The sequence below is a fragment of the Eupeodes corollae genome, chromosome 3 (genome assembly GCF_945859685.1).
Source record: "Eupeodes corollae chromosome 3, idEupCoro1.1, whole genome shotgun sequence".
NCBI lineage: Eukaryota > Metazoa > Arthropoda > Insecta > Diptera > Syrphidae > Eupeodes > Eupeodes corollae.
In genome coordinates, this window is record NC_079149.1 from 60,520,020 (window position 1) to 60,535,223 (window position 15,204).

Below are 15,204 nucleotides of genomic sequence, written 5' to 3' on the forward strand. Positions count from 1 at the left end.
AACGTTTAGCGGATTTTGTATCAAATAAAATCTATTAGGTAAATAACATAATTAAGAAAAGAAATCTATTCGAATTTTAAAACACAGCCAAAGAGTTTTAATTTTCAATTTCTAAATCCGTAGATAATAATAATAATAAATTTGCTTTTATACCTTTTCCATTTTACTAAGGTGCAGTGCGTATTTATCGTGAGCACGAAACTGCATAAACCTCATATTTGAGCTCTGTGACAACTCTGTTATACTTTTGATACTTGGAAAAAATCTGTGAAATATTCAATAAGATTGAAATAAAATTAAAAATTTTATTATTCAACATTTAAATAATGAAACATAAAACGAACTTAAAAAGCGCAAAATTTTAACAAGCTATTGAAAGGAAGGTATTATATTTAATTTTAAGAGCAAAGGTCGACTAGGTTTTCTTACTAGCAGTACAATTGATCTTTTCCAATGGCTTTTGATGGCCTTAATTCTTATCTTACTCAGAGATATAACTTTTTAAAATTCGAAAAAAAAAACTTATTGTTTAGGTTTTCTAAATTTATGAAGTTGATTTTTTACAATGAAATCTGTGATGGTTTTCCAAATCTCTAATACCTTTCTTTAATATTTAGTTTAAATATTTATAGTATTCATTTGTTTTTAGATTTGAAAAAAATCTTAAAGAAACGTTAAATCATTAATGCTGAAACGGTTTTCAACAGAAAAAAGCAAACCGGTTTGAAAGTAAGGCTTGTTTTTATAACGAATCTGTTGTCTTAACAATTATTTTATATCAAGTTCTTGAAATACTTTTAAAACTTTTTAAAATAGTGTTGAAATCAAGCCAAAGCAATTAGTTTAAGTTTAAAGTCGAAATAAGAACTAAAAATTAACTATAAAACGTTTTTTTTTCAAAACTATGGCAGTATTAATTGCAAGGTTTGCTAAAAACTTCATTTACAGTCAAGTAAAGACTCATAACTAATGCGAACTTCCAGAAACTAAGTAAGACATCCAAATGATGTCTACAGCATAGAGATTGTACTTTGCAAAATCTTCTTAAAATTTATTTCAACTAAGCTTTAAAACCCCAGTTTTTTATTGATTTTAGCATTTTTAAAAGGTTGATGTGGTAAAAAAGTTAAAATCTGAAATTCAAATTTAGGACACCTTAATCTTTTATAGAAGTATTGTTTTTTTTTGTGCTCCCAAAAAAAGGTAATTTTGACGAACAGTTTAATAAAACTTTCTTTAAAGTATTTTAAAAAACACACAAATTGTCCCATTTCTTCACAAAATAAACTTCAAAATTTAATTTCTTTAATGATTTCAATGTCTCAAAAATTTAATTTAAAAGAATGACAAATTATTAATCATCAAAAGTTGATTAACAGACACTCAAATAGACTTAACAATTTTTGTAGAAAGACAGAGAAGTGCACTTTTAAACTTTTAGGAAGAATTATGTTGGAATAAAAACAATACAATGCTCAACTCGTTAACTTGGTATTGAAAAATTGATTCTTTAGAATACTAAATATTTTGTTTGAAAAATTAAAATTTTGCGCTTTTGAAAAAAAAGACAAATTTTTAAACTTACTTGAACATATTTTGTACAGCCACGATTGTATTACAATCAGATAATGAATCCTCTTCCGCTGAATTCGATAATTCCTTGTTGACAACGACAACACTTTCAGCTAACGTGATTCCAGCACGAAGTAAATCATCTAAACAGTCAATTGATCCTAGCATCCAATAAACCTTTTTTCAATTAAAGACAAAATACAATTTTTAAAATATTATACAAGTTTTCTTCTTGGAAAGTTTGAAAAGCTCTTAAAAAAGAAAAATGACTCTATATTGCACTTCAAATTATTAGACAAGAACATTTTTAAAAAATCTATATATTTGTTCCAGAAGGCCCAATTGTTCTGTGTTGATTAAAATTTGAGTAGTTTAATTTGGGGAATAAAATATATCTTCATAAATCTTTATATAAATTTGTTTTATTTACAAATGAGAAAAGTACAATCTTAGTCATTAAAAATACTTACCAAGGGAAAATATGACAACGCGTCCAAAAATGCAACATCTGGCCTTCGTTCGAGCAGCAAAATTATTGGATTCAGCGAGGTTTTTGAACGAAAATGAGCACGTAGTGGAATGATGAAATTATAAATGCCATTCGATGCATAATCCGCAGCTAAAATAATCGTCTTATTTTGCCATTGATATTCTTTGGCGTTTCGATAGCTACAATGTTCACACACCTATTTTTTAAAAACAAAAAACAAAAAAAATTAAAAAGTTACTGCGTTTGAAATTTAAAAATACTTAAATAAATTTTAAAAATTAATAAAAGCAGTTTAAATACTTTTTTCTTTTAATTAATCAACCTTTGATGCTGAAGAAACAACAGGAAGTGTTAAAGAGGTTATATAATAATATTACAATAGAATAACCCCTGCCATCAACAAAAAACTTCAAATGTTAGGGGTAAAAGGGCTTGAAGTAAGTATGTAGCAAAAAGCCACTTGGTTAAAAGGCACAAAAAGTAAATTTTAAAATAGGAAATCATAAATGGCAACAAATAATTAAAATCGCTAAATAAATGCGAAATGAAATTTAAATTTCTTAGAATACTTTATCTAAAAAATAAAAAAATTGGGAGGCGCAACAGTCCGTTGAGAACTAGGGCCTTGTGACTTACAACTCTCAACCATTCCTGTGTGCGAGTATTGTTGTCAGGGATAGAGGGGAGCTACAGTCTTAAACCGAATCCGAACGGGTAGTTTGAGACAGTACTTTTCATGACAAAAATTACTTTTGGAGAATTCGTCAATTCCTCGCAAGAGGCAGTACCCGTGAAAAAAACTTTAGATTACATAGGCAGGACCTCTAGTTTGACAGTCCAACGTCCAACCATCATGCCACGAATACTACAGATATTTAAATTTTTAAACTCAAGAGAATAAAATTATCTTTCAAGATTAACCGAAATTTACCTTTTTATTAAAATCAAAGTAAAAAAATAAGGAAATAAATAAATGAAAATTTATTATTTAGACTTTTTGATATTTTAGATATTTTGGAACACTTAAAGACTAACACAGCAATTTTATTTGAAATAAGAATTGCCGAACATTTTTAAAGCACTTAAATACTTAAATGTTACATAGTAATTCGACTCAGGAAATTCCTCCTGTCGAATTTTGGAAAATAAGCTTTTAGAGAAAAAATAGTCAGAAATTAAGTATTTGATTTTTCTTTCAAAACATTTTAATTGTCGCTTTTTTTTAAGTTTTAAATAAAGTAATGCAAGATGGGTTAGTGCAAAAATATCATAAATGCTGAAATGTTGGCAAAAATTTGGTATTTTTAGTGATAAAACAACTTAGAACGTTGTAAAAAGATTTTATTTGACGTCCTTTAAAGAAAAAACGACTGTCCCGATATTTTAAAGAAAATGCATTGCTTTGGGAAAAAACAAATTCAGAATTTGTCGAATAATGACATTCTGATTGTGAAACGATCTACAAAAAAGTTAGAGATTAAAAAACAAAAAATATTAACAAAATCAGTTATTTAATTTTTAGCAATAGAAACTCAGAGCAAAACAAATATGTAAACTTCTTATAATTTAGTATAACTTTATCAGACATTAAAATTCTGTCTGGTGTTGAAATAAATATAATTAATTTATTAATAAATTTAAAAATACTAACAATTTTAAGCCATTCTTTGAAAACAATACAAAACAACAAAATTGAAATTTCCAAGAAACCCAAACAATAAGAAAAAGGACACTTTGAGTACCTTTTGTTGTTTTTCATTTTGTTTAGTCCAATCAAACTTTTATAAGGAAACCAAAAAGGAAAAAAAATAAGGAAGATTTTGTTTAAAATATTTTGAATTATTATGTAACAGTTTAATACCAAAATTATTTAAGTTATTGATTTTACTAAAATATTGTAAACAAATTAAAAAATATATAACTTTTCTTAAGGTTGTAAATTTTGTTTGTCAATTCTTACGGTTTTCGAAAAATCGTTTTGAAAAAAAAATGGTCAAAAAAACTCCATAAAAGAAGATGAAACCTACCAATAATTAAATTTACAGTGTTAAATTTGGGGAAAATTACCATATACCGTAAGGATCACATATAATAAACCAGAAATGTTAAGTCATTTTTTTTAAATTTAAACCATAAATGGTTTATTGTAAGGAGTCGGCCTTAAATTTTAAGTTATAGCATAATTCATTTATTAATACTATAGTCCATAGCATAAGGTCAATTTCACTAATATTAAATCAACATAGAGTTTGATTATTAGTAAGGCCCAATGTGTGAAGTTATTGGAACTGCAAATTACTTATTTTAGTTTTTTAAATACAAAATCTTAGTCGAACATGAATTTTGAGTGCTTCAACAAATCCCGAAGGCACAATCTAATATTTCGACGTAAGTATGAGGCAAACATGCTTTGCTTTTCTGTTTCCTTAGCAAATAGATTTCTCTCTCTTCTTAAACGTTACTATAATGAGATCCAGGAGAGAGTGAGCGTGGTTTGGCTACTCTTGCCGTAGTATTGGTGATCGGGATTAAGTTACACATAATAAACAACTAGTTCTTTGTTTTGTTCTTTTGAAAAACATAAAGCGAAAAAAACCTACTACGAATCATGGTCACCTGGTGCGAAGAATCAAATTTAGTTTCAAGCTATTGACTAAGAAATTGTTGAAAAAATCGATTTCGAAATAAGCATTACATTCCGATTTAAGAAGAGAAGAACAAAGCATAAGCGAACACCTTCTAAACGGCCTTGATCGCCTAAAAAAATCAATAATAAGGACAACGGATGAAGTGCGATTCGATGGAATGGAGTGCGATTCTTCAAGACTCACCCGGAAGCTAAATCAAGCTGCAGGAACTTTTCAATTCGTTTGCTTGTACTTCTCAAAAGTTATTTGATGATTACATTTAAAAATATTTATTATTTATTAATATAAATTTAATAAATCATTCTTTTCTCGCAAATTCGTTTCAATTTTAACTATCCGCAAAGTTGCTAAGTTCATTCAGATTGAAAACAAAAACTGATAAGTGGTAGATTCAGGTATTCGGAAACACATTGAGAAATTTACCGGCTCAAGAAACAAGCAACACCACATTTTTATAATGCTGAACAAATAAACTAGAATTTAGATATTTTATTCCAGGCGGCAGATCTTGAGATCATATCCAAGTATTTGAGTTTTGAAGTTTGAATATTAAAATAAAGTGGTTTGGCATCGATGACCAATATACGTAAAGGATTGTTTCAGTTGGTATGCGAGTAGATTTTGATACCTCGTGCATCCTTACGTTCAAGGAACGCAAGATCGGCCAAAAATATCGCCACGGTCCGTGAAAGTGTACAGTAGAACCCGAGGCAGTCTATTCCTCACCGTGCACAAGAACTCTGTCTATCACAGACTTCTTTAACTTGGTGAATTTTACGTAGGGGGTTGGCCAACAACAGTACAAGATCCAACTTACCCAGGAGCTCAGAGTTCATTACCATGACAAAGTTGACTGGGCCCAAATCATTTGGAAGAGGACGCCAATTTGCCCGAAAAATCATCTGTAGTGACGAGGTGCATTTTTGGATGAATAGTTCTGTTACCAATCAAAATTAATTATATGAGAAGACACCAACCCACGTGAGTTTCACCAGGTTTTAATGCATCCTCAAAAAGTTACCGTTTGGTGTTGATTTTTTACATTTTTTAATTTTGTAAAAGATTATTTTTTAATACGACAAATAGTTTTCAAAATAAACCCGAAAAACCTAAAAAAACATATGTTTCTCTTCACTGCCACTAGAAATATTTATAAACTATAACAGATACAAACAAACTCATGAAATCTTCTTTTTTATAATATTTAACGAGTTTTAATTTTGTAGAGCAAAATTTTTTGATGCGAGAAATAGTTTTCGAGATAAACGTGAATAACTGAAACAATCTCCATGTTTCTCTTAACTGCCGCTAGAGCTCACGTCAGATTCTTGGGGACTTTTTTTTCGGGTCATTTCCAGACATTATTAGTACCCTTTATATGTTTATATTTAAACACAGTGCGAGCGTTAGAAAAATAGGGAATAATTTTAAAGGAGATACTGGTGCACATTGGTATTAAAGTTCTGAACATCAAAGGAGGGAAAAACAGAGTTGGCCAAAGCATTCCACATTCTCGATGTGCGATTTAAGAAAGAATCTTTATACTTCCACAGTACGCCCAAATTGAGCTCAAGGGTAAACTGATGAACATTCCAAGAAGTGCAGATGTGCGAGTATTACGGCTGAATTTTTTAAGGGGTGGAATGCAACTGGCTAATTCGACAGAACAACGAAAGGCATGAAACATTGTTGCGGTGTTCTAGCGATGTAAATGTTTCGATTATAGTTCTGTCGCCTATAACGGGGGCACCTGCCCAGATATGTGAACTATATTCAATCTTTGGACGGATGAAAACTTTTGAGATTATAGCCAAATCAGAAAGGGTGACAAATTTCTTGCATCGTCAGAAAAACCCTAAGCACCTGGCAGCATTTTTGGCGACATATTGAATCGAAGATCAGAATTTAATGAGCTTATCATACGCTGCCGTTGAAATTCCACATCCGAAGGACAAGGATGTGAATCTAGAAACGAATATGAAAAGCTGAGGGTACTGTCGCCAGTGAAACAGTTTAATGGATTAGAAGTGACAGACAAAAGATCGTTTATGAATATAAGGAGGAGAGTCGGAGACAAAACGGAGCCCTGGGGGACACCAGCATTTATTTTATGAATTTCAAACTTGAAACCATCCAATACAACTTGTATTGAACGGTTAGAAAGATAATTTATAATCCAACGAAGAAGAGATTCATCAATACCAAAAGTACGCATTTTCGATAAGAGAGCTTGGTGCCAAACTCTATCAAATGCTTTTGAAATATCAAGTGAAATAATCTTACTTTCTCCAAAACGATTTAAAGATTTGTTCCACTGTTCGGTGAGATGAACCATGAGTGGACCTATTGCTACGAAAGCCATACTGTCGGTCATTAAAAAGCTTCCGTTCTTCAAGATATTTCTTAAGCTGAAAATTATTCATCGTTTTCATGACCTTAGAAAGAAGGGACGTAAGTGCAATTGGACGATAGTTTGAGGGGGAGGAGGATTTGCCTTTTTTAGGTTCAGGCTGGACAAATGCAGTTTTCCATCCACTCGGGAAGAGACCTGTAGAATAGGATAAATGGAAAAGCTTATGCAGTGGTTTTGCCAGCGTTGAAGAACACCTCTTCAGAACAATATGGGGAATACTATCCGGCCCAGCGGATTTGTGTGTGTCAAGGTCTTTCAGTACTCTTGCGACTGCACGAGTGCGAAAGAAGATTCGTCCCATAGAATCATATGGGACAGGAGGACTCATGACACTATCCGGTAGAGTCGAATTAACAGCAAAATGTGCTGCAAGTAAATTGGATTTATCAATCGAGTTTACATAGGAAGTGTCATTGTGGACTAGCGTTGGAACCGAGGATGACGTGGTGTTTTGTAAGTGTGCCAAGATTCAAAACTGAAAAACCCTTTTATAAAAGTGACAATAAACAAAACATATACAAGGTGTCGAATATTTTCTTTTAAAATTTTATTTTCTTTTTTAATAAAAAGTGTTTTCGATGAAAAAAATGCCAAATTTACATAAAAAAGACCAAAAAATTAGACAGTGAGTAAAATTAAAAAAATTAAATTTACTTGTAAGTAGTAAACGATTGAAAGAAAGATTTCCAATACTTGTTTATACAAAATTCGAATCTAGTTTAATTATGCTTTTTAAAAAGTGCTTTGAGAGTCCTTCGAATCACAATTTTGAACAGGCTACTTCACAGAAATCAGATTCATTTTGATGTACCAGGCGATCATGCTGAGAAGAAGGTGACTTTTTGTCTCCTCCTTTTTGTAAGGTAGTTATTTGTATTTTTTGTTAAGGTAATAATAACAGTTTGAAATGGGAGTGGGCGTGGTTAATCCTATACCTACTTTGTTTCGTTCACTTTGGCAGTAGGAATGTAAAATAGAATGGAGATCATAAATCAAAAGCAGAAAATGCGATAAAATACCTTCTACGAAATATGGTCGCCTGTTGCGAAGAATCAAAAAGAAATACTTAGCTTGATTGGTAAGGTGCATTGATGGGAAGAAAATGCAATGTTACAATTTATTCTTTCAGCTTTGAATACATATTTCTAAAGCATAAACAGGAAGCATTAGCAAATACCTACTACAAAAGCATTGGCTCCTGGTGAATCAATACGATGCGATGGAGTCGAAGAAGTATTTGAGTCTCATACAGGTTTTCGTATAGACCCAGAGGTATTCTGCAAGCACTTTTCAAATTGTTGGATTCCACTTTTTGTATGTAAGATTTTTGATGTTTATATTCTAAAACGTGATTAAACATTTTAAGTGTATGAAACTTAAACAATGGTTTAAAAAAATATTCTGAATATTATTATTTACTTATTTTTGACATTTTCATGGAAATATTGTATTAATCGTTGGCCATATCAAGGAAGAAAAGTTTTTTTTCATTTTATTATCCCAAAACGACTGATTTAAATTTAATTAAAGCAAATAATTTCGAAGAAAGTCAGAATTTGATATTACTAACCTTCGCTTCAAATGGTAAGGGAAGAAAATGGATTTGATTTTTTCGAATTTTCGAATATATCACTAACAATACTCTAAACTAATATTTATAGAGAACTGATCCTTACTCCTTTTCTTTAATAAAGAAAAAGTTCGATTGAAGTGTTTTTTAACCAAATACTATTTTTATAGAGTCATTTATTCTTATTTCCTACAATCTATAGAATGAACATTATATGGATATGTAGTGTTTTAAAAATATAAATCTAACATTATTTTTAGATTCGAAAGCCACTACGACAGCCAAAGATAAATTCAAAATCTTGACAGAGTTATTCAATGTTTAAAATAGAATCCTTGTCCTCTTACCTATCCTTGTGTCTGTCTAAGTTTTGCATTTTATTTTTTCTTTAATTTATTCCTGAGTCCTGACCTTTAACTTTTTGTGTAGAGTATGTCTACCTGTACATAATGTATACATCTGAATATTTGTCTGTAAATTATCATATACTCGCATATGCAACTAATAGATGTTAAGGAAGAGAATCTGTTGTAGGTGACGGTGATTTTATAAGTTGATAAATCTTAAATAGAAATGAAAACGTAAAATTCATCCGTATTTTGATGTTGAGTTAGGTTTATAAGATTGTTTTTTAGCGTTTCACAGGATGAAGAATATTCACGGATGTGGAAAGCGTCCCTAAAGGATCAAGTTTAGAAACTAGTATTTTGGACATACATATGCACTTTTATAATAGTTAATTAAGGAAACCATTCTCAAAATAAATTTAATATAGCTCGTTGGGTGTAAACTTCAAAGTTGTCAAGGTCGTATGTGTTCATACAATCAGCGTTATATGTAATACATATATGTTTTATGATTTGAAATACTGCAAATATTAAATCTTTTTCTGGTTGTCTGAGATCCTGAAAAAAAAACATATAAAAGTGAAATACATTCTTTGGTTTGTTTTGCTTTGCATTTTGTGTCAATAATGGTTTCATTTGTACTTTTCTATTTCTATTCTTCTCTTGCAACCGCTGATTGAAGCATTTGCATTTCTTTTTTCTTAAAGCATTACTTATAATGTAATAGAAGTCGACGATAAAGTGGGTGTAGTTTTGAAATTAGTGCTTTGGTTGATGGGCTTGATTGTATTTTTAGAAAAAAAAAATAGATCATACTTTTTCTCTTAAAAGAGCAGATGAATCAAAAGAATACCTGCTAAGCAACATGATCGCCTAATGCAAAGAACCAAATGCAGTTCAAAACTTGAACGCATGAAAGGGATTTTTTAAGAATTTTTAAGGAACAATGAACATAATAGAAATAAAGATACATTTTTTGGCAGTGGCATCGAATCAATTAACATTAAAGATCAGAAGCAGCAAACAAAGCCAAGACCTGGGAAATAGAAACCTTAAACCTATAAAACTCGTAATCAATGCAGCTACTTGGTGCAATGTGACGGAGTAGACGAAGAAGTGTTTGAGACTTGTGCAAGGGTTTGTCAAGACTAAAGGGAATATTGATAGCACTTTTAAATTTATTGGCTACCATTTTTAGAAAGTCACAACATTTCGTTGTAACATTTTGAAGTTTGCAATTTGAAAAATGGCTGGGATTCGACCCAAATTGATGACTTCACAACTGCGCCCATCAGTGGATTTTTCTTAAACTTTAACAAAATAGTAATAAAAATATATTTTGTGGGAGATACAAAATGTTAAGTCATCTTCCAATGTTCTTCTTATATTTGAATAGAAAACTATTTCTTATCATTTTTTTGTTGTTTTTGTAGGTTTTTTTCGTCAATTTAATTTTTAAAAAGAATTAAATTAACAGTTAGCAACAATATTTTATATTTCATATGATAAAATAAGTTCAATCTCAAGATCGTGTTTAAAAGTTTGTAGGTTTCCGGGTTCTGTTGAAAAAGTTTTCAGTTCAAAAAGTTTTCAGTTGAATTATTCTTAAAAATTTTAAAATTACCAACAATATTTTGCATATAATGAAATAGTTTTATTTCAAAATCTTAAACGAGATTTTTAGTCGAAAACCAATTTTAACAATTTTAGTAGCATTTCTTAAAAGTAGTTTTTATTTCTCATATAAAGAAAGTACGAAATGGATCAATTTTAATTTGAGAGATATCGAGAACCGAACATCAAGTTTTATAAACTTTTATTAATTTTTGTTTAGGTTTTTATTTTTTGTAAAAAAAACTGTCAATTCGATTTTTCTCAACGTTTTTTGGGATCTTAAAAACAATATTACTTATAATTTAAAATTTGTTAGTTGGAAGTCATAATCTCAAATTTTTGAAAAGATATTTGAGACGAAAATCAAATTTCACCAAGGACAAAGAAAAAAACGTCGCAAACGTACGAACGCACAAAATCTTTGATTTAGATTGTAAGGACCTTAAAAAGTCGTGAAATTTTGAAATTTTTAATTTGACAAATCGAAGCCATTTTATTAACTTTCTATAATTTAAAAATAAGCGCAGTTTAGTTAATTTAAGATATACACATATTCAAAAACATATTTGATCATAAAGTTTTCTTGTATATTTTCCCCAATTTACTTACCGAAAAACCTTTCAATTAATTCTGATTCAGATTGAAACAAATTGCTGGGCATTTACTTTTTGGAAATAATTTCCAACTAAATTTTTATTCTATCTCAAACACACATTTCGAATAAAATGATCTGCTTCATCTTAATAATTTATTTACTACCCTTTTAACAATTAAGAAAAACATACTCCGCAACGTCTAACCACAACACGAATGTTATAAACTCAATTAACTAATTGGAACAAAAATTAAATTAATGCTTATGTTTTAAGATTAAATAAACACAACGTGACTTATGGGATTTGTCATTGAAGAGTCATTATACTCGTACAATACAACTCATTATATTAAGTGCTTTTATTACCTAAATGTCTACTTAAAGTATGTAAGCAGAATTATTTTTATGAGCAAACTAAACTGTATATAAAGTAAAAGTATTTCCAATGCATGAATTTTACTTAACTGTCCGGTAAAGAAGTACGTATATACTCTTATTTCTTTGAAAACCTCAAAAACCACATTTTATGGTTCAGAAGCTTGAAGGATCTCTTCTTAAATAATTGTGAAGGACGATTTTTGGATTCATTTATTTTAGTAGGTAGTTAAATCTTTTTATTTGTAATTTAAATTTCTTCGAATTTTTGTACCTTCTATTTTGTTGTATGGATGTGGTTAAACACGTTTCAAAGTTTGAAATTAATTCAATTTACATTTTATATTTACCTGAGCTAATTGTAAACAACAAAGCGGTTTCTTTTCCTTCAGTAGATAACACAAAGTCGGACTGACTCCGATGAATGGTGAAACTGGTGGAAATCCTTTAACGATCCTGTGAACAATTACAAAAGGAATAGAAAAAAGGAAGACAATAGAACCAATAAAACCTCAATTTAATTTAAATAAGACTTTTATGAGAAGAATCTATTATTATTATTTGTTAACCAGGGAAAAAGAACTGAAACGGAACAACAACGAAAAACAAACACAAAACTTAAAATCAAACAAGTTAAACTAAAATGAACGCATCAAAATTCAACAATGTGCACAAATATCTTTGAAAAAAAAAACAACCAAACAAAACATTTTTTAAATTTGAATTAATTTAAAATATTAAACACAACATGAAGAGATTTTCTCCATAATTTAAGATTTTAGCGATTTTATGTTAATTTTTTATATTATTTACAGTCACTATTACAAAGCATTAATTAATTTGTTTTTTTCTAAAAATAAAACCTTTTTGAAAAATTCTTCCATGAGTTAAATTATGTAGGTCCAAGTGTTTTTGAAAAACGTTGCAGATTTTACGCATGCGGTGTTTATTTTTTGTTGCAAATTTCCAACGGGCTGTTTTGCACGCAATTAAAAATGATCCAGTAGTTCTTTTGATTTTGATGTTCGCATGTTTTATTAATTTGAAGCTTTGAAATAATATTCGTCTTTTTGTGTAGGTTATATAGGCAAGTATACGTTAACAGAAAGTATTTTTTAAACAAAACTAGCAGAGTAAACATATTATGGTTGAATTAAAATGTGGTAACGAGAATATCGAACTCAATTATTTAGTTAAGATCACAATAGAGGTTTTATAAAATTTTAAATAGCTAAGCAATTAAATTTGAAGCTTCGAACAAGCGGTGTTAAATTTGTATAGATTTAGTTAATTTTTTTTAATAAATAATGGAACTGAAAACATAAAATCAAATGAACTTTTGAACACAGTATGTCTTTAGATAGAAAAACTAAACTAAAACAATTTTATATTTTCCTTGATCATAAAATTTAACGTATTTTGAATATACACGCTATAAAAATAGTTATACAGAAAACCTTTTATTTTATGAATGAAATAAAGATAGCATTATAAATTAGAATATGACAAAACAAAATATTTTCATAATTGTTTTGTAATTTCACTTTTAATGCAATTTTTGTTTTATTTTAAAATTATAATATCTTCAACAAGGAGACTGTCCTTTAAAATGACATTTTAAACACCAATATCATTTAAGAACGTCAAACATTATGAAATCAATAGTTGAACTTCAAGCCAGGGATATAATTTGTTGTAAAAGTTTGAAATTAATATATTTATTTTGTTTCAAAATGTTCGATTCGAAAATCAGATCAGTCCATTCATTTAAGCTTAAATTAGGAAAGAATCTCGGAATTTGAGATACTCAGCTATAAGTGTGTAAATAATTGTATATTGACAACCTTTAAGTTTTCTTAAAACCTATACACGATTCGACCGGAGGCACCGGTTGACCTGAAGTGATTCTGTGACCACGCTCTCTCCGCAATCTATCTCGAAAACGGTTCACCTTGAATAAGATTTGTAGAACATTTTGAATTCTACAATATTGATTATAAATACAAAACAAAAAAACAATAGAAAATGATATATTTACAAAAAAGCGCAAAAAATGATTTTTGTGAACTTTGGAATTGAATTTTAATAGTTGCGTACACCCTAATATAAAATGTAGGTTTTGATACAACAAGTATTTATAGATTTACAGCTGGATAAGTCGAATTCCGAGGTGAACTACAATCACTGTAGAATGAATGTTCAACTTTTAGATTAACAATACAAATGGAAAATTGTGGAAAAAGATTCACTTTCTATGAAACAATTTTTTTCCTACACAAAATATAGGACAGTATTCAAACCTGATTTAACTTAAAGAAGTAGATGTTTTTGTAGAAGCAAAGATTTTTCGGCTTTTATAAATTTTTGCAACATGTATTTGTTCGGACAAAGCAAGATTATGAGTTCTTACCCGTCGTTGTTTTGTAGATAGACCTTTTTAGTTACAGTTTTTATTATTTTGTGTAAAATTTTATATTTTTTAATTATTATGGAATAAGAAGCAAAATATTTGAAATAAAAAATTATTCAATGCTTAAATTCGAAAATAAAAGTTAGACAAAATCAACTTTGAATAATCATATGAAAACGTCATATCCCCAATAAGACTGTTCGGTAAAATTAGGTCCGTAAAGCTGAAAACACCACAATTGAATTTCGAAAGTGTAATGATGCAGAGATTTAGGGCTCTTTTTGTGCTAATTTAATGCTCTTATCCCGACTTGGTTCAAAAATCGCTTTTCCCTCAATCTTTAAATTCATAATTTAAAAAAACTGATGATGAGGGAATTTATTGTTCTTTTTGGGCTCCTATGTTAGTAAAACCCTATTTCGAATATCAATAAATTCAAATTTGGTTTCGAATATCAATAAATTCAAATTTGGTTGGATACATTTTGAATTCCGATGAAGGTTACTTTGATTTTAAAGAAGAAATTCTTGATATGATTGATTGAAATCTCCAAAATAAAATAAGAGTTAATATAAATGAGTTAAGCAAGCCTGTGTAGTTCAGTTTGCTGGGAGTGACGTGATCACAAACTGATTTTTTCGCTGTAAGGCACAAACCAGTGGGAATAAAAACACGAAACTGGTATTTTGTTTGCAAATTATCTTATCGTTAATGGAATGGTATTTTTTTTATTTTCTTCAAAGGGTCGGGTACAGAATTTCTCCACAGACATTTAATTTTGAGTTTCAAATTAAAAACTTGTTCAATTTTCGTTAGTGTAATGCAATAAAAAAATGTTTTTACTTTTGAAATTAACTAAGCCAGGATAGGAGCACTTTACTAGCATAAAATGAGCCCTAAATTACCCCATCATTAGATTTTTTAAATTTTGTTTGGTTTAGAAAGTCTCCAAAAATGTCAACTTTGCGACGTGAATAAGGGGTCCCAAAAGAACCCTAAATTCCCTCATCATCAGTTTTTTTTTAAATTTGGAACCTAAAGCTGTTTGATGGGGAAGGGATTTTTGAACCAAGTCGGGATAAGAGCTCTAAATTAGAACACAAAGAGCCCAAAATTTCTGCATTATTAAAATTTCGAAATTCGATTGTTTTTTCTGTCCCACAAACAAAA

The 15,204-nt window shown here is 29.5% G+C and overlaps 1 protein-coding gene across 30 annotated transcripts in view; it reads right to left on the bottom strand.

The window, feature by feature from the left end:
• LOC129950363 (potassium channel subfamily T member 2) overlaps positions 1 to 15,204 on the bottom strand; it is a 216,593-nt gene that overhangs the window by 42,241 nt on the left and 159,148 nt on the right. For all 30 annotated transcript variants that reach the window (XR_008782105.1, XM_056062300.1, XM_056062287.1 and 27 more), the window contains 4 exons: positions 11,975 to 12,080; positions 2,043 to 2,258; positions 1,586 to 1,749; positions 154 to 265 (listed from right to left, as the gene is read on the bottom strand). Coding sequence is in view for 29 of the 30 variants with exons in the window: in XM_056062300.1 (XP_055918275.1) it covers positions 154 to 265; positions 1,586 to 1,749; positions 2,043 to 2,258; positions 11,975 to 12,080 (598 nt within the window). In the remaining variant the exon portion in view is untranslated. The remainder of the gene's footprint in view (positions 1 to 153; positions 266 to 1,585; positions 1,750 to 2,042; positions 2,259 to 11,974; positions 12,081 to 15,204) is intronic.